Source organism: Myxocyprinus asiaticus, chromosome 4 (genome assembly GCF_019703515.2).
Source record: "Myxocyprinus asiaticus isolate MX2 ecotype Aquarium Trade chromosome 4, UBuf_Myxa_2, whole genome shotgun sequence".
Classification (NCBI taxonomy): domain Eukaryota; kingdom Metazoa; phylum Chordata; class Actinopteri; order Cypriniformes; family Catostomidae; genus Myxocyprinus; species Myxocyprinus asiaticus.
In genome coordinates this window covers 38724158-38748465 of record NC_059347.1, presented here as the reverse complement: position 1 = coordinate 38748465, position 24308 = coordinate 38724158, and the positions used below count along the sequence as shown (strand labels likewise).

Genomic DNA, 24308 nt, shown 5'->3' with positions numbered 1-24308 from the left:
ATTCCAGCACTGCGCATCAGCAAGCAGTTCAGGTGAAGAGTGTTAGTGACATGTAAGATGTAAGTATCTAACTAAACATGCAATATTTGACCACTGTTTTATGATTTAAATGTTGTACCGACCGACATTAATTTCCAAGGGTGCAAACTATTCACTATTTGGCGAAATTCGCCATTTTAAATTGAAAATATTTCATGTACAGTACGTGATTTGTATGTCATTCATAATTGTGAATGTGAAATCATTAACAGAGCAGTTTTCAGCGAATCAGGCTTCAGACAAAGAGCAAATGTGTGTATATTGAAAAGGAATTGAATGAATGTGGTTATCTGGCAGGCAAAATTCACTTGACATTGATAAGAAAATTATCTATAAAACACAAGTAGAGCATTATCACCCAGATCAGAACTAGAACATGGTAAGACCTGACTTGTGACTTCTATTGTGCTTTTATGTTTTGGCAAGGACAGTGTAATATATTCTTAATGCAAATATTATTAGGTAATAATTTAAAATCAATTTTAAAGATTTTCTAAATAATTTCTTCATTTCTTTAATTAATTCTGAATTCTATACAGCATCTCCTAAGAGTCTACTTTAAAAAGATTTTTATTTTGAGTATGTCCTTGTCATGTATGTGCTCAAAAAACGAGCCACCAGTTAAAGTTGGGCATTCAGGGGCAAAATCTTATTTTGGCTAATATTTACGCACCTAACGTTGATGATCAGGGCTTTTTTTTTGTAGATCTTGAAGGGATGTTGCAAGCCGCTGGCACCCCTCATGATATAATATTGGGAGGAGTCTTTAATCTTTTGATGGACTCATAGTGAAGCAAAAGTGTGTAAGCCCCCTAGAGTAACATTGACGCTTCACAGGATGTGTAAAAATATTGGTCTTACAGATATTTGAAGACTTTTGAACCCATCTGTTATAGGGACTATACATTTTTTTCATCAGTCCATAAGATTTATTCTACAATAGATTTTTTTTATATATATATATATATATACATCTAAGTCCCTCATTTCATCTGTTGTTGATTGCTCAATTGGAAACATTTTAGTCTCAGATCACATCCTGGTGAGTTTAGAGGTGTTGCCACATATAGAGAAAAGGAAATCATATAGTTGGCGCTTTAATGTATCCCTTTTGCAAAATCCTGAATTCCAAAAAATGTTAAAGGCTGAAATCAGTGTTTATATGGAGAACAACTGGTCCTCAGTATCCTCTGTGGGTGTGGCTTGGGAGGCACTTAAAGCGGTTCTTAGGGGCTGGATAATATAGTATGCCTCATTCACCAAAAAACCCAAAGCACGTGAACTCGTGGAGTTGGAAGGGAATATTAAAAGTACCGAGGCAGAGCTGAAGCACCGAATGTCATCTGATGGCCTCAGAGAATTGACCCGATTGAAATACAGATATAATACTATTTTGTCACGGAAGGTGGAGTTTTGGCTATTCAGGGCAAGACAGTCATACTTTGAGTCGTGGGACAAGGCAGGAAAACTTCTGGCTAGATATATAAAACAGAGAGTCTTTTTCTACCATTCCCTCAGTGAAATCTGCTGGTGGTGAAATATTTTCCTCGGTCATTGATATTAATAATGCTTTTAAAGAATTCTATCTTGATCTCTATAGTTCCACGTCTTCGTCTACTGATGAGGATATTAGAAACTTTGTGGAACCATTAGAACTTCCTAAACTGACAGCTGAGCAAAAAATTATCTTGATTCTGAGATTAGCTTGGAGGAGCTTGGCAAGGTAATTAAGACCTAGCCTACAGGCAAGGCTCCAGGGCCAGATGGCTTTGCTGCTGAGTTTTTTATATCTTATATTAGATTAGATTAGATTAGTTTATACGGAATCATTAAAGAATGGAAAGCTTCCGCCAACCATGACGCAAGCCTGGATCAGTCTGATTCTTAAAAAGGACAAAGATCCAAGCGAGTGTAAGAGTTACCGTCCAATTTTCCTGATCCAGCTAGACGTTAAAATATTGTCAAAAATTTTGGCAAACCGATTAAGTAAAGTTATGACATCTCTTATACATATAGATATGTATACAGAAGGCCGTAGCTCTTCTGATAACATTAGTCGTCTCATCAATATCATGTGGACAGTGGCAAATGATCAGACTCCGGTCGCTGCCATCTCACTTGACGCCGAAAAGGCGTTTGATATGGTAGAATGGGATTATCTTTTTAAGATTTTGGAAATGTACGGGTTCGGGAATTGGTTGGATTAAGTTACTTTATAGACACCCTGTAGCGGATTAATTTGAGATTATTTTACTCTGGATAGGGGCACCCGGCAGGGTTGCCCTCTTTCCCCAATATTGGTCTGTCTTGACCTGGAACCATTAGCAGCCGCGATAAGAAAGGAGGATGATTTTCCAGGGGTGGTGGCAGGAGGTATGGCGCATAAGCTTTTGCTTTACGTATATGATATTTTACTATTCATCTCCGAGCCTACTAGATCTATGCCTTGCCTCCACATAATTATTAATTCCTTTTCTAAGTTCTCGGGATACAGAGTTAATTGGTCTAAATCCAAAGCTTTGACTCTGACAGAGTACTGCCCGATAATGGCTTTTCAGCTGGGCGCCTTCCAGTGGCCCAAACAGGGCATTAAGTATTTGGGTATTTTATTCCCAGCAAATTTGTGTAATTAGAGTTAATTTTGACCCTTTAATAAAAAGATTTTCAAGCGATGTGGGCAGGTGGGCTTCATTACATTTATCTATGTTTGGGAAGGTTAATGTTTTTAAAAGTAATTGTATTCCAAAATTCATCTACCTGCTACAGTCTCTCTTATTTCAAGCAATTTGATAGTATAGCGAAGTGCTTCATTTGGAATGGTAAACATCCCAGATTACATTTCAGTAAGCTGCATAGGCCGATTGACAAAGGTGGGCTAGGCCTACCCAAGATTTTGTTTTATTATTATGCATTCGGTCTCAGACATTTGGCTCATTGATCACTTCCTCCTGAGAGAGCCCCTCCCTGGTTTTGTATTGAACAAGAAGTTCTTTCCCCTATTTCGCCATTGCAAATCCTTTCTATCAAACTAACCAGAGAAGTTAAGTTACACCCTGTTATCTCGCATTTACACTCGGTATGGACAAAAGTGTCCAGAGTGTTTAATTTGGACATTTATTTAAATGTTGCCTCGAGCATATGGCTGAACCCAAAATTATGTAAGTAATGTAAAGTAGTGTAAAGTAGTTATATATTAAATAATAAGTCCCCTTTCTGCTGGTCAGAGTGGATTGTGAGGGGGTTACTACACTCGGTGACCTATATGAGAGTGGCATCAGTGTATTACTCAATGGTAATTCAGAGACTGGGGGACAGAGCTTTAACTTCTATCAAGAGATTATGGGAGAAAGATTTAAACTTGGTACTGGAAGAGGGAGTGTGGGCTAGGATTCCAAAAAACACCAAGTCTGCATTTAGTGATGCAAAGGTGCACCTTATGCAATTCAAGATTTTACATAAATTCTATTGGACCCCCTCTAGATTGTATAGGCTTGGTCTTAAAGACACACCCACCTGCTGGCGATGCCAAACAGAAGATTGAGACACAACCCATGTTTTTTGGTGGTGTGTTAAGATCCAAGAATTTTGGTTGACGGTTCAGAGGTTTATGTGTGACGTATTGGGAACTCAAATTTCATTTTGTCCCAGACTGTATTTTAGGTGATGGGGTGGTCATCAGTATAGGGAATAAACACATCAAAAATTGGGTCCTAACCAGTGTCATGATCGCCAGCAAATTGTTTTAAGGGGATGGAAGTCGGCTGGAGTGCCGCCATTTCAGGAGTGGTGCTCGGAGTTGGAGAGGGTGGCGGCTTTCGAAGAAGGGTCATCTAGAAGACTGGGGAATTTGGACTCATTTGTGGGGAAATGGGGCAAATATTTGGTGTTTTTGGAGGTCTCTCAGGGAGGGGCAGTGGAGAGAGAGGTGTAGTTGTTAAAGTGTATGATTATTATATAATAAATAAATATATATATATATATATATTGTGTGTGTGTGTGTGTTTGTATAATCATATGTGACTACATGAATGTTTGTTGAGGGTCAGTGTGGGGTTGGTTATTGGGAGGGGTAATAGTGGGGGTTAAATATTGATTCTGTGTATATATGTTTTGCTTTTCTTTGTTTAATGTATGTATCAACATAAAAAATGTAATCACAAAAAAAAAAAAAAAAAAAAAAAAAGATTCTACTGGAGGAAAAAAAAAAACAATGAGGGACAGCTTGAGGGCAGTACATAGATTTTTTTTTTTCTAGCCAGCTGACACAGTCATTTTACAGATACATCAATGATGAAAAGAAATTCAAATTATATTTCTCTTTTCTTTGAGAGCACAAAATAGAAATAAAAGATGACTGAAACAGGCAAATTGCAAGTAATACAGACACAGTGTTTGTCTTGTACTGTGTAAACTTTAAAAATACATGTATCTTTTAAAACCAAAAATTATTAAATTTTGGGCATTTATCGCATTTAAAGCCAAAAATTATTGCATTCAGCACCTTTACTATATTAAAGGACCAAAGAAGACCATTATATTTGTAACCTCAACACCCGCGACCCCCCACCCCCAAAATGGTTTGGCTCCCCCCAATGTTCAAGACATGGTTACAGCCTTGCACTTAATGCTTTATAACATGACACGCAATACGAACATTTATCATGAAAAGTTAAATATATATTAAATCAAAGACATCAGAGACATGAATTAAAAAACAAAAATGTTTTAAAATAAGCATTAAATGCAATACAGTCCATTGCAGGGAAGGTTGTGTTTTCAAAATAAAGACCGAAGACAATTCCCCAGGTTCATTAAGTCACTGTTGTAACAGGATTAAGGATATTATGTTTCATATGGTTAAGTTTGTTGAAAGTTCGTGCCAAACTGGAAGTCAGATTGCTTTGAATTACTGCAAAGTGAGATAGTGCTGTTTACATAAGTCTGTATTCCTGGAGTACCCAAGTATATTGCTCTGCTACACAGCACATGAAACTAAGTCAATATTTGAGTATTTGTGACCCACAGAGAGCTCAGGATAGTCAATAATGTGGATTTAATTTAAGGAATTCATTGTTTGTGCTTTCCTTAAAATCAGCTTTTTGGACAGGGTTTATTAGCAAGTTAGCATTTATATTTGACTAGCAGTGAAATAATGTAATGTAGCTCCTGTTGTGAGTGATGAGATAAATCTTGGCTCTTGATGATCAGATTTTTCAAAACTAGGACCTATAAAGTATTCAATAACTGCAAAACAACTAAGACTGATCATTTATGCAATATTTATCCCATCTTAATATGCAAAGACCTTAAGTTTAGCTTGAAAAGTGTGACCACTGTGGGTCTGTGGTGTTATCAAAACATTCATCTATTGTTTTGAGGATCCGACATAGCAACATTTTGTTTGGAACAGTTTGGAATGGGACTGTCTGTCTGACAAATGGCAGATAGGGGAGTGTGTTGGAAACCTGTTTGAAAACTAGTGGCACAGATTTGTTGTTGTTGTTTTTTTTTGTTTGTTTTTTTTTTTTTTTTAACAAAGTGAATCTATAAGTGTGTGTGGCTTTGCCTTTTGTGTGTGTTTATTACGATCAGCATTATCTAATAAAAACAGACCTGAAATAACACTGAACTTGTCAAAGCATCCGTAAATCAGAAAGGCACTCAAGATCTAGTCACACCAAGTGAACTAAATCTGGATAAGAGCCCTGTGATTCTCTGGGAATGAGTGACATCAGTGAGCTGTAATGTTTGGAAGGAAGTCATGAGAGCTGGATCTAGATGCGGCTTTCGGAAGTTTAATAAAGAAAACACTGGAACTAGGCAGAACTAAGAACTAAGAAATAAAACAAACGTTACATCCATGCTGTGAACTGATACCGGAAACAGGAGAAAAAACACAACAACTCACAAAGACTGGGTAGAAATCAGGGCATTATTTTACACAGAGGTAAATGAGGAAATGAAGCACAGGTGAGAACAATAGGGAACAGTTGGCAGTGATGAGGGCAGGGAATTATGGGAAGTGTAGTCCAGGGGAAACAGATGATGGGCAAAACACAAGGCAAAACAACAGTGAATCATGACATGAGCAAAGTGTGAGGTTTAGCAATGATTTGGAAAGTTGAGATAGAAGCCTTAGAATACAAAAGTACAGCCTGTTAGTCGTGAATGTTAGTGACTTGGCTGATGAGCAGGTTTGTCAGTTAGGAGAGCAAGAGTGGAATGATGTGCTGCCTCACTTGCAAGGGGTCTACAGTACATGTATAGTTGGAACTGAAACCAAAGTGCTTATGTGCAAGCATACTTATTTTCTTACCCCATGTATTTGAATTCTGGTGTACATAATTTACACCACTGGTGCATTGATTTAGTTGCCAGTAAAGGCAATTGGGACCATACTGTATATGATTGCAATGATTGGCAATTTTGAAAATAGGTTGAAACACAGATACTTCAGTTCCTCTGTCCCCAGACTACTGTTAGTGCTGTAAAGTTAGTCTGCCACGCTGTGCTGTTGCCTTCTGTTGGAACAAATAAATAGTTCAGAACTTTACCATTTCCCGTACGTTTGTATTTGCCCTCATCACAGTCAGCATCCAAGTTACACTTGTTCTTCCCATCTGGGATCTGCAACACACACAGGCAGATATGTACACTTTATTGGCTATTAGTGCATTGCTTGTTTGCAGAAAAAGTGTGCAGATTTGAGAACCAAACAAGACTGGATGAAAGAAGGCCAGAATAACCACAAACCCTGTCCTGAGACTCATTTGTTTAAGCAAAGCCATAGAGGAAGGGCAAGAATATAAAATTGAGAATTGAATTGAAACAGAGAGCATGAAGATGAATGAAGATGTGATAGACATGATAAAGTATCTGATCTGATTAACAGGTTTGGCTAGAGCCCTTAATTCCATTGAAGAACATTTTTAAAGTTACATCATATAATGACATTGTTTATTGCATCAATCTCAAACATCTGCTGATCAGGAACCAACATAACAACAGCAAACAATTGCGTGAGGGATTCACATCGATTTCAAACCCTCGCCACTCAAGAACAACCATAACAAAAACAACAAACAATTTCAGTAAATCATGGCATCCGCTCATGTTATTGCTTCCTGCATTGCATGCCACATGTTTACTATAGATTCTTCTGTCAGCAGTGAGGGATTTACATGTGATAAATGTAAGGAATTAGTCAGGCTGATGGAGAAGGTTACTGAGTTAGAGGCACGCATCCGAACGTGGAGGTCAGTGAGAAAGAGAAGCCGGTAGATACTGTTTCGGATGCAGGTAGAACAGCGAACAATACACACACTTTGGTTCTGGCTGTAGAGCCCCTGCAGCAGGGCGTTTGCATGACGTCTCAGCGGCATACTCGCTCAGCAATGTGACACCACTCTCCCGTTCCTGTTAGGGTTTCCATTCCATTCTCCCCACTCAGTGATGCACCCACTGAGAATAATGTTGAAAGCGCCCTTGTTATAGGGGATTCTATTGTAAGGAACATGGAAATAGAGACTCAAGCCACTACTGTTAAATGCGTTTCAGGGGCTCGGGCATCTGACATCTTATCAAATTTACAAGTGCTGGCTAATGCTAAACTTAGATTTTCTAAAATTGTTATTCATGTCAGCACTAACGATGTCCGGCTTCCCCAATCTGAGATCACTAGAGATAATGTTAAAGAGGTGTGTGAACTTGCAAAAACTATGTCAGACATTGTAATATGCTCTGGCCACCTCCCTGCTCATTATGGTGACTAGGTTTATAGAAGATTAGTGCCACTGAATGGCTGGATGTCTGAGTGGTGTCCGGAGAATAGCATAGGATTTATAAGCAATTGGAGTTTTTGGGGTAAACCTGACCTGCTAAAGAGAGATGGATTCCATCCCTCCAGGGAAGGTGTTGCTCTCCTCTCTAGTAATTTGGCTCATAGTCTTAATAGTGATAGTATTTCACCAACTGGGGCCCAGGTCAAGAAGCAGACAAACTGGTTAATCCGAACGTCTGCTAGCTGCCTTGAGACGTCACATAGGTCATATAAACTACAACACATAGAAACTGTATCACCTAGATATCACATAGAGACTGTGTCTGTTCCCCAAACTACCAAACCCCTTACTAAATCATTTAGAAAAAAATGAAGGTAAAACTTGAAAATAACAAAAACATTGAAGAAAAATATCATATAAAGGTAGGGCTACTAAAAATTGTATCTCTTTCAATTAAAGCACTAATTGTAAATGAAATTATTACAGATCATAGTTTGGATGTGCTCCGTTTGACTGAAACCTGGTTTAAGCTGGATGAATATATTAGTTTAAATGAATCTACTCCCTCAGGTTATTGTTATAAACATGAGCCTCATCTGAAGGGTTTTTGTTTTTGTTGTTACTCAGGACAGGATATAAGTTTAAGTCTTTGAACTAATAATGCTTAATGTGACACCATCAGATACAAATTTATTTCATCTTTTGCCCTTGCTACAGTACATAGATCACCAGGGCCATATTCTGATTTCCTTGGTGAATTTGCAAATTTTCTATCAGACCTAGTAGTTACTGTGGATAGAGCTTAAATTGTTGGTGACTTCAACTTTCACATAGATAATGAAAATAACACATTGGGATTAGCATTTATCGATATTCTCAACTGTATTGGAGTCAGACAAAATGTGACAGGACCAACTCATCAGCATAATCATACGCTAGATTTAATTCTGTCATATGGTGTTGATGTTGATACTTTCGAAATTCTGCCGCAGAGTGATGACATCTCAGATCATTACCCTGTCTCTTGAATACTGCAAACAGATAATGTTACTCAATCTACACCACGCTATCATTCAGGTAGAACTATTCTTTCGACTACTAAAGATAGCTTCACTAATAATCTTCCAGATTTACAGTTGCAATCAAAATTATTCAACCCCCCTGACCAGCAATACATTCTGGTGATGTGAATGAAAACACATCAACTAAAACCTCAGTAAACAGTCAAGTCAAAGTTTTTAATACACATTTGAGTGATTTTGAGAACAAAGAGTTCAGTTTACCCAAGTTTAAAATAAAAAATAACTAATTCTCTCCACAAATGTCATGTCAAAAATATTCAACCCCCAAAGTCAATCATTTGTGGAGCATCCTTTATCCTTAATAACAGCAAATAAATGTTTCAGGTAAGTGTTCTCAGGCTTCGGACACCTCTCTAATATAATTTTTACACATTTCTCATGAGCAAAAGCTTCCAGCTCATTGACATTCTTTTCTGTGCTGCCACTGCTTCCTTGAAATCCCAACAAAGGTTTGCAATGGGATTTTAATGATGGACTGAATGGGCCATTTAAGGACATTCCATGACCTATCCCTGAACCAGATTTTGGACAACTTGGATATATCCTTGGTGTTACTGTCTTGCTGGAAAGTCCAGTGATCACCAAGCTTCAATTTACACATTGAAGGCATCACATTTTTCATGCCAAAATGGCCTGATACCTGAAAGAATCCATGGTGTCAGTCACATAGTCAGGATAGCCATTTCCTGCAGCCACAAAACACCCCCATAACAGGACTGACCCACCTCCATACTTGACTGTGGGGATGGTGTCATTCTTGTCATCACCTTGTCATCTTACTCCAGACGTACTGCTGACCCATGGGTCTAAAACTAATTTTCAGTTTAGTGTCATACGTCTATAAAACCTTGTTCCAGGACTCCACAGGTCTTTCCTAATTACTTCTTGAATATTCAAGTCAGCATTTCCCTTGGTGAAGTTTTGCTTTCTTCCACACCCCAAGAAGGTTGCTGTTGTACCATATTTAAAAAATGTATGAATGGTACTGCCAACTTTGTCTATTGGAAACTGAAGTACCCTGGAAATGTACTTTTAGCCATGACCTTTCTTGTGTAATGAAATAATCTCCTCTATTAGCTTTTGAGACAGCTTATTTGTAATTACATTTTTTGCATAGAAATATATTTTTGCTTACAACACTAAACTCAAATTTTAAAACTTAAATAAGTGCCATTGCAGATTGATGACTTAATTTTGTTTTAAAACAATTACTTGTGTAGCCTTACATATTTAAGAAACAGCTACATGCAATAGGGGTTGAATAATTATCACATATTTTTTTTAAATCCTGCTATTTAGAAATATTAGGTTATATATTCACACTATGACTTTGAATGTGTCACTCAACTGATATAGATGTAAAGTTTAAAAATTCTAGGTCATCAGAAAAGCTTACCTGTGTAAATCCTTACTGTCTTGGGGGGTTGAATAATTTCGATTGCAACTGTATCTCATATACTCAGTAAGCCAAAAAGTCTAGAAGAACTTGAAGTAAAAATAGAAAATATAAATACAATCTTCTCTAGCACTCTTGATAGTGTCGCCCCCCTTCGATTAAAGAAAAAAGCCCTGCACCATGGTACAATAATCACACTCATGCTCTCACGAGAGCAGCTTGGAAAATGGAGCATAATACAAAAAAAAAGTGGAATAATACAAAATTAGAGGTATTTAGCGGTGCATGGAAGGATAGTGTCTGTAGTTACAGACAGGCACTAAAAGCTGCCAGGTCAGCATATTTTAGCAAACTCGTAGAAAATAACCACAATGACCCTAGGTGTTTATTCAGTACTGTAGGTAAACTGGCTAGGAATAAAGCCTCGACTGAACCTGATATTCCGTCACAGCACAATAGTACTGACTTCATGAATTTCTTTACTGATATAATTGAAATCATCAAAAATAAAATTGGAATTATGCAGTTGTCTGTCACAATACCTCAGAAAACAGTGTCTCATAATGTTCCTCATGAGCAACTTTGCTCACATGAAGCCATACTTTGCTGTCATAGGTCATGAAGAGCTAACAAATCTTATCGAAACATCAAAAGCCACAACATGTATGTTAGATCCAATACCAACTAAGCTCTTAAAAGAGATATTCCCTGTATTCTCAGAACCTCTTCTTTATATTATTAACTCCTCCCTATCCTTAGGACATGTACCAAGAAACTTTAAAATGGCAGTTATCAAACCGCATATTAAGAAGCCACAGCCTGACCCTGAAGGATTGGCTAATTATAGGCTGATTTCAAATCTCCCGTTTATGTTGAAAATACTAGAAAAGATAGTGTCCTCCCAACTATGATCATTTCTACAGAGAAATAGTTTATATGAGCAATTTCAATCAGGATTTAGGCCACATCGCAGCACAGAGACTGCACTTATCAGAGTTGCAAATGACTTGCTCTTATCATCTGATCACGGCTGCATTTCTCTTCTAGTGCTTTTAGATCCTAGTGCTACCTTCGACACCATAGATCACGACATTCTCAAATAAACTTGAGAATTATGTTGTAGAGTTGCATTAGCATGGTTTAGGTCCTATTTAGCAGACTGCTACCACATTGTCTGTGTAAACAAGGAATTGTCAAATCAAACAAAAGTATGGAGTGCCACAGGGATCAGTTTTAGGGCCTCTGCTTTTCTCCTTATATATGCTTCCCCTGGGAGATATTATCAGGAATCGTGGAATAAGTTTCCACTGTTATGCCGAAGCTACCCAACTTTATATTTCTTCGAAACTGGACGAAATTTCACAATTCTCCAAATTAGCATAGTGTATCAATGAAATCAACAATTGGATGGCCAGAAATTTCCTTCTACTCAATTCCAACAAAACAGAGGTACTAATTATTGGACCAAAAACCTCTAAAAATAAGCTGCTAAAATATAATTTGACTCTCGATGGATGTACTGTTACGTCGTCTTCTACAGCGAAGAACTTAGGTGTTATATTTGATACCAGTCTCTCCTTTGAAAATCACATTTCCAATGTTTGTAGAACAGCATTCTTCCACCTCAGAAATATTACTAAGTTATGACACATGCTCTCTGTTGCTGAAGCCGTAAAAACTAATTCATGCGTTCATGACTTCAGAAGTAGATTATTGAAATGCATTACTGGGAGGATGTCCAGCAAGTTCAATAAATAAACTTCAATTGGTTCAAATTGCAGCAAATTTCGAATTAACTTAATTTTGTTAACTACGTACAAAGCTTTGAATGGTCTAGTTCCGCAGTACTTAAGTGACCTTCTACCACGCTATATTCCATCACGTTCATTACGATCACAAAATTCGGCCTGCTAATAGTTCCTAGAATATAAAAATCCACAAAAGGAAGTACTGTGGGTCCTTTTCCTATTTGGCTCCTAAACTATGGAATAGTCTCCCTAACACTGTTCGGGATGCAGACACATTCACTCAGTTCAAGTCTAGACTCATCTATTTAGCCAGGCATACACCTAATTTATCCATCAACTCACAATTAGGATGCTCTAGTTAGGTTTGCCGGAACCAGAAAAAATTATCATGATCTATTACTCTGCAAAAAATTTAATGGCATCTATTAAAATATTATTCTGTCTGTTTCCCTGTCATATGGTTACCAGAGCCGGACAGATTCAGCTCCGTTCCTGCTTGGTGTTGGACTCCACTGCTACGTGTCTCTAAGCAATGACGACTAAATGCAACCGGTGCTAGCCAGACATCTCTTCAGTCTATTACGATGGACTTCAGGGGATGAACTGATGCCAACTCCAACCATAAGACATGGGATAGTTTATATGCCATTGCCTGAACCTTGGACTTAGGACAGACCTCACCAAAATGACCTGCTGGTTGAACTGCGAAGCACCTCACTGATCTCTGCCTGAATCATCTTGGTCTAATGATGGACTACACTCTTAAAATGGAATACATAGACTATCAATTAATTGCCAACAAAAGCCTTCTTCAGCCAACTAACAAAGGACAATGCGTCTATGTTATATGCATGATGTCTCAGCAAACAAGCAGATTGAATCCATGCCACATGTAACAACAGGCCACCACAAACCCACAAACTGACACTCAATGACAAACATAACTTTAATGGGCCAAAGACATAACAGTAAAAGTGGTAAGATGATACTGAAGAGGAACTGAAGTCAGAAAGGATTTAATCGGCAACTGAACTGACATGGAAAGATAAAGATGATCAGGAAATTAGTCATATAGAGAAAATGCCCAAACCTTTAAGAGAATCATGACTGTGAAAAATAATCGAGGAGAAGGTCTGAGAGAGAAAGAGAGAAAAGGAGAGAAAGACAGACAGAGGTGTGACAGACATATTTACCTACCTCAGGACACTTGCCCTGTGTCTGTTTAGTTGAAATGTAATTTGTCATCACAACAAAAGACGAATCACCCTGGAAAACAGAACAGTTATTTTGTATTATATATGGAGATATGTGGCCATATGCAATTGGTTACAGTATGTGCACAAACCAACATGTGGTGGGCTACATTGTAGAGCCAGAGTGCCACTTTGAATTTACATCCTTTTTCTATTATGTGATACAGTGGTTGCATAAGAAATGGAGTGTTTGAGGCTGGCTGAGCATGCATGACTTCAGCGTACCTTTGTTTGTGGCCTATGCATGACATGATGCATTTCCTTTCTCACAGATCAAGTCTAATTCTGCAACCAAAACTTAAACCTAAAGCAGACCTCAGACCTCTAAAAAGCTTGATTTACACCAGTTGAAGAGAATAGGGATGTGCCACTGTAGTCAACTAATCGACTAATCATAGAACAAATGAATAGTCGATTAGTGGGTTGACTACTAACAGTAATATTTTTAGTGGTGGTGGTTTTAATGGGAGATGCAATTCTCAAATTAAAGGGATAGTTAAAAATAAAAATTCTCTCATCATTTACTCACCATCATGCCATGTATGACTTTCTTTCTTCAGCAGAACACAAACCAAAAAAATTTAGAAGAATATCTCTTCTTTTGGTCCATACAATGCAAGTGAATGGTGATCAAACCTTTGTAGCTTCAAAAATCACATAAAGGAAACATCGAATTAATCCATATGACTCCAGTGGTTAAATCCATATCTTCAGAAGCAATATATTGTAATAGGTATGGGTGAGAAACAGATACAAATTTACAGCTGAAGTCAGAAGTTTACATACACCTTAGCAAAATATATTTAAACTCTATTAAATATATTTAAAAAAATATATTTTTTCACAATTCCTGACATTTAATCGTAGAAAACATTCCCTGTCTTAGGTCTGTTAGGATCAGTACTTTATTTTAAGAATGTGAAATGTCAGAATAATAGTAGAGAGAATTATTTATTTCAGCTTTTATTTCTTTTATTATATTCACAATCCCAGTGAGTCAGAAGTTTACATACACTTTGTTAGTATTTGGTAGCATTGCCTTTAAATTGTTTAACTTTGTGGTTAAACATTTTGGGTAACCTTTCACAAGCTTCTCACAATAATTTGCTGGAATTTTGGCCCATTCCTCCAGACAGAACTGATGTAACTAAGTCAGGTTTTTAGGCCTCCTTGCTCGCACACGCTTTTTCAGTTCTGCCCACAAATTTTCTATCGGATTGAGGTAAGGGCTTTGTGATGGCCACTCCAATACCTTGAATTTGAATTTAAGCCATTTTGCCACAACTTTGGAGGTATGCTTGGTGTCATTGTCCACTTGGAAGACCCATTTGTGACCAAGCTTTAACTTCCTGGCTGATGTCTTGAGATGTTGCTTCAATATATCAACATAATTTTCCTTCCTCATGATGCCATCTATTTTGTGAAGTGCACCAGTCACTCCTGCGGCAAAGCACCCCCACAACATGTTGCTGCCACCCCCATGCTTCACGGTTGGGATGGTGTTCTTCGGCTTACAGGCCTCACCCTTTTTTCTCCAAACATAACAATGGTCATTATGGCCAAACAGTTCAATTTTTGTTTCATCAGACCAGAGGACATTTCTCCAAAAGTAAGATCTTTGTCCCCATGTGCACTTGCAAACTATAGTCTGGCTTTTTTATGGTGATTTTGGAGCAGTGGCTTCTTCCTTGTTGCCTTTCAGGTTATGTCAATATAGGACTGGTTTTGTTGTGGATATAGATACATGTCTACCTGTTTCCTCCAGCATCTTCACAAGGTCCTTTGCTGTTGTTCTGGGATTGATTTGCAATTTTTGCACCAAACTACACTCATCTCTAGAAGACAGAATGCATCTCCTTCCTGAGCGGTATAATGGCTGCGTGGTCCCATGGTGTTTATACTTGCGTACTATTGTTTGTACAAATGAACGTGGTACCTTCAGGCATTTGGAAATTGCTCCCAAGGATGGACCAGACTTGTGGAGTTCCAAAATTTTTTGTCTGAGGTCTTGGCTAATTTCCTTTGATATTCCCATGATGTCAAGCAAAGAGTCACTAAGTTTGAAGGTAGGCCTTAAAATACATCCACAGGTACACCTCCAATTCAGTACACCTCCTATCAGAAGCTAATTGACTAATTGTCTAAAGGCTTGACATCATTTTCTGGAATTTTCCAAGCTGCTTAAAGGCACAGTTAACTTAGTGTATGTAAACTTCTGACCCACTGGAATTGTAATATAGTCAATTAAAAGTGAAACAATCTGTCTGTAAACAACTGTTGGAAAAATTACTAAGTAGATATCCTAAACAACTTGCCAAAACTATAGTTTGCTGATATTAAACCTGTGGAGTGGTTAAAAAATGTCTTCAACCTAAGTGTATGTAAACTTCTGACTTCAACTGTAAGTCCTTTTTTACTCTAAATTTCCACTTTCACTTTTACATCTGAAAGTTACATGTGGTGCCTGTTTATTATAACTTTCACATCTGAAAGTGAAAGTTAAAGAGGAGATTTAGAGTAAAAGTTCTGATTCTCACCCACACCTATAGTATTATATCACTTCTGAAGTCATGGATTTAACCACTGGATTCATATGGATTTTTTGTTTGCTTTCTGTGATTTGTTTTAGCTACAAAGGTCTGGTCACCATTTACTTGCATTATATGGACCTACAGAGCTGAATTTTTTTCTAAAAATCTTTGTTTGTGTTCTGCTGAAGAAAGAAAGTCATACACATCTGGGATGGCATGAGGGTGAGTAAATGATAATAGAATTTTCATTTTTGGGTGAACTATCCCTTTAATGGAGAGATGCAACTTCTTGTAGAGCATTTTTGCATGTATAGCTTTATGTGCTTAACAGTGAATAACAGTCAGCACAGTAAAACATTCTGCAAGTAGTTTCATCTCTTTAATGCTTTAGGTTTAGTCCATTAAAGCACTGCATCAACAATACATCAAAAGACGATCACTGTCAGACATTAAATCCTTTGCTGTGACAAATGTTCCCGTATTTGTGAAATTCAGAAAATAAGTCATGAAAAATATTACTTTGTGGCTATTTGAGTCTTGCACTGGCAGCACTAAGCAAGGCAATGGGGCATGGGTTTATTATCTAAGTGCACATTACTTGTACATAAACTGAATCTTCTGGTGTTGTTGCACAATGGTCAAAATCTCATGCTCCATCATTTGTGTCACTGATCTCTACCAACTTGTGGTCTTTATCAATAGTATCTTCCTGTCTAGTGTCGTAGCATTGTGGGCAGTGCAAAAAAATAAAAAAATAAAAATAAAAAAATTTACCTAAAAGTGTGCTTCGTTTTGTAACATTTAAATTCACTGGTTTTATTCAAGACAAAAATATTAATTAACATATTTGTATCAACCTGACTCCATTAGGTAACACCAACAAAACGAAATTTAGAGGTGATTTCAGTTAAATAGATCCTTAAGGTAAAAATTGTATGTTATTTATTTTACAGTGTTTCTTGGTGAAGCATCACAGGCAGTGTTGGGCAAGTTACTCAAAAAAGTAAACTCCCTTTTCTCGCCTGACATTTCCTATCACTCTCACCACTTAACAATCTAATCAACACAACTAATATTATAATTATAACCAGTAAAACGATCTTTTCTGAGTCATGCATACTTATTAACGTCCTGGTTACTTTCGTAACCTCTGTTCCCTGATGGAGGTAACGAGATGTTGTGTCGATGTAGTGACACTAGGGGTCGCCCTTGGGAGCCCCAAACACCTCTGATTTTTGAGAAAAGGCCAATGGGAATTGGCGAGTGGAATTTGCATGCCACTCCCCCGGACATACGGGTATAAAAGGACCTGGCTTGCAACCACTCATTCAGGTTTTGTGCTGAGGAGCCGAGACAAGGTCCCGGCCATTTCAGCGGGTAGTTCAGTGTTGTGGCAGGAGGGACACAATGTCTCGTTCCATCCATCAGGGAACGGAGGTTGCGCTCCCTTTCCGCTGTCCTCCAAAGCAGACAAAGAGCTGCTCAGAGCGTCTAAAGCTCTGCGTGCGATCCAAATAGATGCACAAAGCACGCACCGGACACGGCAACGACAAGGCTGGGTCTGCCTCCTCCTGGGGCAGTGCTTGCAGTTTCACCACCTGATCCCGAAACGGGGTCGTGGGAACCTTGGGCACATAGCCCGGTTGGGGTCTCAGTACCACCTGAGAGTATCCCGGACCGAAATCCAGGCACGTGTCGCCGACAGAGAACGCCTGCAGGTCCCCTACCCTCTTGATGGAAGTGAGCGCAGTCAGGAGGGCAGTCTTCAAGGAGAGTGCCTTTAGCTCAACTGACTCCAGGGGCTCAAATGGAGCTCCTCATAGGCCCCGAAGGACCACGGAGAGACCCCATGAGGGAATGAGGCGCAGTCTGGGAGGATTCAACCTCCTCACGCCTCTAAGGAACCTGATGATCAGGACGTGCTTCCATAAATACTTAACTGCATTGTGTTGCGCTGCCATAGTGGCCAAGTACACTCTCAAGGTGGGGGGGACAGCCGCCCCAACAGCCTCTCCTGCAGGAAGGAAAGCACCGACCTGACTGCGCATCTCTGGGGGTCTCCGCGTCGGGAAGAACACCACTTAGCAAACAGACGCCGCTACAAGGTATACAGGCACCCTGTAGAGGGAGCCCTATCCTGAGTGATCATGTCTACCACCGCGGGTGGTAGGCCACTTAGGTCTTCCGTGTCCCGTCCAAGGGCCAGACGTGGAGATTCCAGAGGTCTGGTCGTGGGTGCCAGATGGTGCCCCGTCCCTGAGAAAGAAGGTCCTTCCTCAGGGGAATTCGCCGGGGGGGGGGGGGCTGTTGCGAGGAGTGTGAGGTCCGAGAACCAAGTCTGGGTGGGCCAGTAAGGTGCTACTAGGATGACCTGCTCCTCGTCCTCCCTGACCTTGCACAGCGTCTGTGCAAGTAGGCTCACTGGGGGGAATGCATACTTACGTAGCCGCTGGGCCAGCTGTGCCGAGGGGAGCCTCGGTCAGGGCATACCAGAGTGGGCAGTGGGAGGATTCCCGGGAGGCGAACAGGTCTACCTGCGCTTGACCGAATCGACTCCAAATCAGCTGGACTACCTGGGTCAGTCTCCACTCTCCCCTGAGTGTGATCTGCCACGACAGTGCACTCTGGGATGTGAGTGGCTCGCAATGACCTGAGCCACTGCTGACTCCAGAGGAGGAGACTGTGGGCGACATGCGACGAGAGTGTACGCCGCCTTGGTGGTTGATTACGCTACCATCGCCGTGTTGTCCGTCCGGACCAACACGTGCTTGTCCTGGATCAACGGCCGAAGCCTCTGCAGGGTGAGCAATACTGCCAGCAACTTGAGGCAGTTGATATGCCAACGCAGTTGTGGCCTTGTCCAGGAGCCGGCGAATGCTCCCGTTGCACATGGCGCCCCAGCCATGCTTGGAGGCATCTGTCATATCCACGACACGCCTGGACATCGTCCTGGTGTGGGTGCAATTATGCCACAGCTGGGTGCATGGGGGCGGGGAGACCGCCTCCGGAGCACCATGCCTGCCATAAAGGTGCGGTGCCCGGCGGTCATGATAACGACGGCCGTGGACACTGAATGTGTGATCCAGGAAGTGAGGGAACCGCTCTCACTACCCTCGACGGTGGGGCTGCCAGGGTGTACTCGGGGATTCCCCAGGTGGATAAGGCGGTTGCGGTGCACTTGTGGAGGGTTCCACTCCAGCCTGACGCTCGTAGCCACCCGGGCAAGCATGGCTGCAAGCTCCGTGTTGGCCTGTGACTACACCCAAAGGTGGCAGCCCAGCCGAGTCCTCAGCATCAGACTGGACAAGCCTGCTCTCTGATGCTGCGATCGACAGCTCATCCTCTTCGCGAGCCCTGAATGAGACCGCGGACTCGACATGAGACGAGACAGCGGTATCTTCCCAGAACTCGACTGTGGCAAACGGGGAATGGGAGGTCCGTGGGGGCATACCCAGCGGAGCGGCTCCCATTGGGGTCCCCAAATCGCCCCCAGTGCTAACCGACGCGGCCTCAAACCCGTAGGTAGAAGGACCACGACGGGGAGTCGCTGGGGTGGCTTTCCCTCTGAGGAAGGAAAGCCGTGACCGCAACGTTGCCATGGTCATGTTCTCGCAGTGAGGACATGACCCGTCCACGAATGCTGTCTCCGCGTGGGCAGCGCCCAAGCACATAAGACAGCAATCGTGGCCGTAGGAAGTGGAGAGGTAACGACCGCAACCAGGAATTATACACAAACGGAAAGTCATCTTTAAAAATATGCTCTCCGTGAGTGCCACTCTTTTAGTAGGAAAATATACACTTTTATTAGGAAGAATATACTCTTTTAGCTGCTGAAGCGCCCAGGGGCGTTCTCTGCACACCACCAGTGCAAGAGGGGGAGCCGCTGTAATGCGCCGTAAATCCAACAGCTTTCGAGGTGAATGGATCGGCGGAGGAATTCAGCTCGCTGAAACACAACCGCTTGGCTCCGAAGAAAAAATCTGAATGAGTGGTTGCTAGCCAGCTCCTTTTATACCCGTATGTCTGGGGGAGTGGCATGCAAATTCCACTCGCCAATTCCCATTGGCCTTTTCTCAAAGATCAGAGGTGTTTGGGGCTCCCAAGGATGACCCCTAGTGTCACTACATCGACACAACTTTGAGTGAGTGACAGATATGGAACCAGTCGATGTTTTCATATAGTCCACATTTATAATCTGGTTTTCAAAATGTAATCCAAACTTGAAAATAAACAGATAATTTTAGAATTTTGAAAATGTAAAATCATTTAACGTCATGATGTGAACTAAGAAATATTTCAGATTTCCCCCTACTTCTAGATTATATAAAAAATAAAAAAATAAACATTTGCGACACTGAACATGTTAGCTTCTTTCTACAACATATTTCCTTGCTTCCATTAAACCACTGTTAAAGATGTTCCTTTGTTCCAATCTAAAATCATGCTGGTATAATGTAGATCATCAGGTTTTGAACAAACTTGTGGAATCCATGTCAGTTCGGTGCTGTCATTAAAGCAAAAGCAAAAGCATATACATGTAGTTTTCAGTTTGGAGAAAATATTTGTTATCACATTGAATGATTTTTAGTTGTTTGTTTTATAGACATGATAATATTTGATATTAATGTGAAACTCTCATGGCCACTCCTTTGATTGCACAGTAGTGACGTGTTTACTTCTCTGTCAACAGTCTGTCACTGTCTTATGACTCTGTGTGCTCTCTGGGAAAAAAGAAAAACTATGAAAATGCCGTTGGCATAAAGTAAATGCTGCCATCAGACACTTCCAATTACTGTATTTAAACAATTACTATATGGTGTAATTTTGCTTGTATATTGATCGATGTACGAATATCTTCATTTGAAAACATAATGATTAATTTTCCAAGTAGTACATCACCTAAATACAGATGTTTACTTGCCTTGAGAATTTGAGCACTGTTTTGGCTGTATGACTGAAAATTCAAGATTTTTGCACAATAAGAGTACATTTATCTTTGATTGGACCCAGAACCAGAGCAACCATGACTCCTTTAATATTAACATTTTAAACTCTTGAAGCATAGAGTGATATTTACTGGATGGGCAATTACTCATTCAGTGCAGCTGTTCTAACATATATGTTTCTGAGCCAACATTGATGTTTGAAAGTCCAAAATTTAGAAAACAATAACCCACCTGTTCAGGAAAAACATAATCAGCTACATCCCATATTCTTGCCACTCCAGTGATATTTGTGTAGGCCAGTCCCTTCATCTTGGTGAGGACCGAGCCTATGGCGGTATCCATAGTCTGGTAACCTTTCTCATACATAAACACCCACCTAATAAAAGCAAGAAACAATCCTTAAACCTTATTGATCTGCTAAAATCAAGCTGACGAACTGTCTTAAGAAAACTGAAGTTTTAATTCTGGATATTTTTTGAGGACTATTTAATATTTAAACTATTTAATTTGGTTTGATGTGCACTTTTAAACTACTTTTGCACAACAGCTGGAAAATGTGTTGATGTCACATGGCTATTTCTTATATTTTTGTGTTTTAGTTTGTGTGCAGGTGATTACACATTTGAATCTTATGTTATAGAAAAACCAGGATGAAGCAAGAAGGCTTTGGCCTCATGCCCTCTAGAAAGAACCGCAAACTTCGCTATTCCTTTTGAAGCATGACACTCGAGCGTATCATCTTACACACTTACAGATGAGAAACTGCTCCAGACTGACCAGGCTGGCAAAAATAAACTGTAAAGCCATTGTATGTTTGTTTGTTTTTTAGGCACAGATACTGCGAAATGTGAATTACTTTGCATCTACATAAAAACACATGTTAGACCAACAATATTCCCCCAAAGGTTGCCCCAACTAGAGAACAAGAATTGTCTAAATGAACAATTTCATACTGAACAAAGTTGCTGATTTGGGATTTCCCATCAATTCATTGCAGTGAAAACATTATGCACTCACTGTTATTGGCTTATTTTTGTTGTTTTCTGACTGTATTTATGCTGTTACTGTTGTTTTTTGTTGCCACTGTTGTTTGTGGTGATGTTAGGAGCTCATCTTTTAACTTAATGAGGTTTGTTGGTTGTCACCATTATTGTGGTTTGTGTTTAAGGGTTGAGGTATATATTATGTCTATGAATAAGCAAATGTTTAGTTTTGCCTTGCAAGACATGCCTTTCTTCAGAGGTAAAGATGGCAGTTAACTTCATGCAAAAGTCATTTAAAACCATATATAAGATCAGAATGGTGACAAAATGAAAGTTCTTGTAATGCGAATTGATAGTTGACTGAACAAAAAATTAGTAGTTCTCTCAACAAGACTTTTTGTATGTAGTGAACAAACAAATTCAAATTGACTAAACAAAGAAATGCTATGGAGGACAATTATTAAGACAGTTGTTGAGAGAATTCAAATATCATGATGCATGCTTCCTTGATTTTTCAACTTAGCTCAAGAATTACTTTTGCTACATGACCATGTGTTTATTGACTTGATCAATTTCTGTTTCATTCTGCTGCCAAATTAGATTCTAGGACTACTAAGACAAAGCTGCAAAAACTTTGCTATTGCAAATAAGTATCTAGTGTATCTAGTGTGTACTGCATTTTACACTGTAAAAAGTGGGAACCTGCAATTGTTACCAATTGTTTTGTTGGTGTAACCTAATGTAGTCATATCGATTCAGACTTGTTAAATAATATTTTTGACTTGAATCAAACCAGTTAATTTTGATGTTACCGCATAAAGCATATTTTGTAGGTTAACATTTTTTTCAGTGTATTTTGAATACCCAAACTGATTCCCCTGTGAGCTTGCTCTAATTTATGGCTGTCTGCATTTCACTGACTAAAGGGTGGTCTGACTCTGGAATAAGTTTCATTTGGTTTCACATGGTCCTCTGACCGAATGTCTGCTGATGTTTACTTATAAACAAAAGGGAATTACAGAGAGAACTGGATGCTAGAGAGCAGCACAAATGTTTTTTTCTGCTCTATGATCAATGACTATAAAGGAGATTTAGCTGTTGTTAAACTATAGTATATGATTTACTGTAGTAAATCATGTAAGTTGTCATATAAGCGTTTTTCACAGTTATGTAACGCCTTGTTGATGTATCCTCATGTGGCAACAGCTACTGTACACAATATTCCAGGCACGGTTCCATTTAAGATATCTCTAAAATATATATTAGATCCACGTCTAATGATACAGTAAGTTTACTTACTGTCAGTGATTTGGATGCACAACACACTTTAATAACATTTGTTTGGTTAAAACTCAAATAGATTTTGCATAGAGCACACAATTACCATCCACATATCGTCTTTACTGGTGCGCAATACATTACACAACACAGGTTTCAAGTACTTCAGAGGAAATGCCTAAAGTTTGGATGAACGTGATTGTAGTAAATGTTAACATCTGTCAAAGCCTGCTTTGATTATATACTGACATTTCAACTCATTCTCTCTCTTTCTGTCTCTGTCAAACAAATGTTTGCTTTTATAACATTTCTATATGTCACACTCATATCATGAACATCAGATGCATCACATGCATGTCTCTTACTACACTGACACTGCACACATACTGTTATATAATACATATTAAGGGCCAGCATTTAGCTCTATAAATGGAGATGTGCAGTTGCTATGTTATTGTTGTTATATAAACCACTTCAATTTAAACAAAGCTGGCAAAATGGAAAACATGTGGATGATATGCAAATCAAGCTCTCATAATAATTAATAATAATTCTGTAAACTAGAAACTAGACACTGGCACACAAAATTTCAATTCTTTCTCTCTTTTTTGGGAATCATGTCTGTCCTTTCTGAACCAATAATAGTTTGATGGTTTAATTGCTATATTAGTATTCATCTATTGATTTGTATAAAGACTAAATAATGCAGTAACCTCCCTTTGACATCAGGAATTTATACATCATGACAGCTCTTAACCATTCCATTCGATATAAGGCGTGATGAGTCGTTATTCTGTTTACATTCTCTAAATTTTTTACTGCTTGTTGATACATGCATGTTCAGTTGCACATTGATTTTCCTCTGGTTTTCATTTTCAGTTTAAGAAAAAATAAAAGCTCTTACCCAACAATGTAGGCTAGAACTCCCAGCTGGATGATTCTACAAACGACTGCAATTCTGCTGTTCTTGACTATAACTTGACGAGGAGTCTCATATTCAAAGAGAAAGTTTGAAAAAGAATCCTTTATTGAGTTTTTCATTGTCCTCTTGGAAAGTTGAAAGGAAAAGGTACAAAGATACGAAATGTCACACTTTTTATCCCTCTCTCTTTTTTCCCTCTTCACAATGTTCTTGAAGACTGGTAAGGTGTCTTCTGGTGAGATGTCTACAGAGTGCTGATCTCTGACTTCCTCCCTCTTGTTTTCTCTCTCTTTCTCTTCTAAACAAAAGACTTCTCAAAAAGTAAATCTCCCATTTAGCATTATCTTCA

At 39.3% G+C, this 24308-nt stretch overlaps 1 protein-coding gene across 3 annotated transcripts in view; it reads right to left on the bottom strand.

The window, feature by feature from the left end:
- The window catches only part of LOC127440223 (P2X purinoceptor 1-like), a 47650-nt gene extending 23342 nt beyond the window's left edge, over positions 1-24308 (bottom strand). For 2 of the 3 annotated variants that reach the window (XM_051696709.1, XM_051696711.1), the window contains exons 1-4: positions 23942-24308; positions 21008-21152; positions 13244-13312; positions 6594-6666 (exon numbers count right to left, since the gene is read on the bottom strand). In XM_051696709.1, coding sequence (XP_051552669.1) covers positions 6594-6666; positions 13244-13312; positions 21008-21152; positions 23942-24078 — 424 coding nt within the window. In that variant the 5' untranslated portion in view covers positions 24079-24308. The remainder of the gene's footprint in view (positions 1-6593; positions 6667-13243; positions 13313-21007; positions 21153-23941) is intronic. The other variant, XM_051696710.1, reaches the window with a different exon arrangement.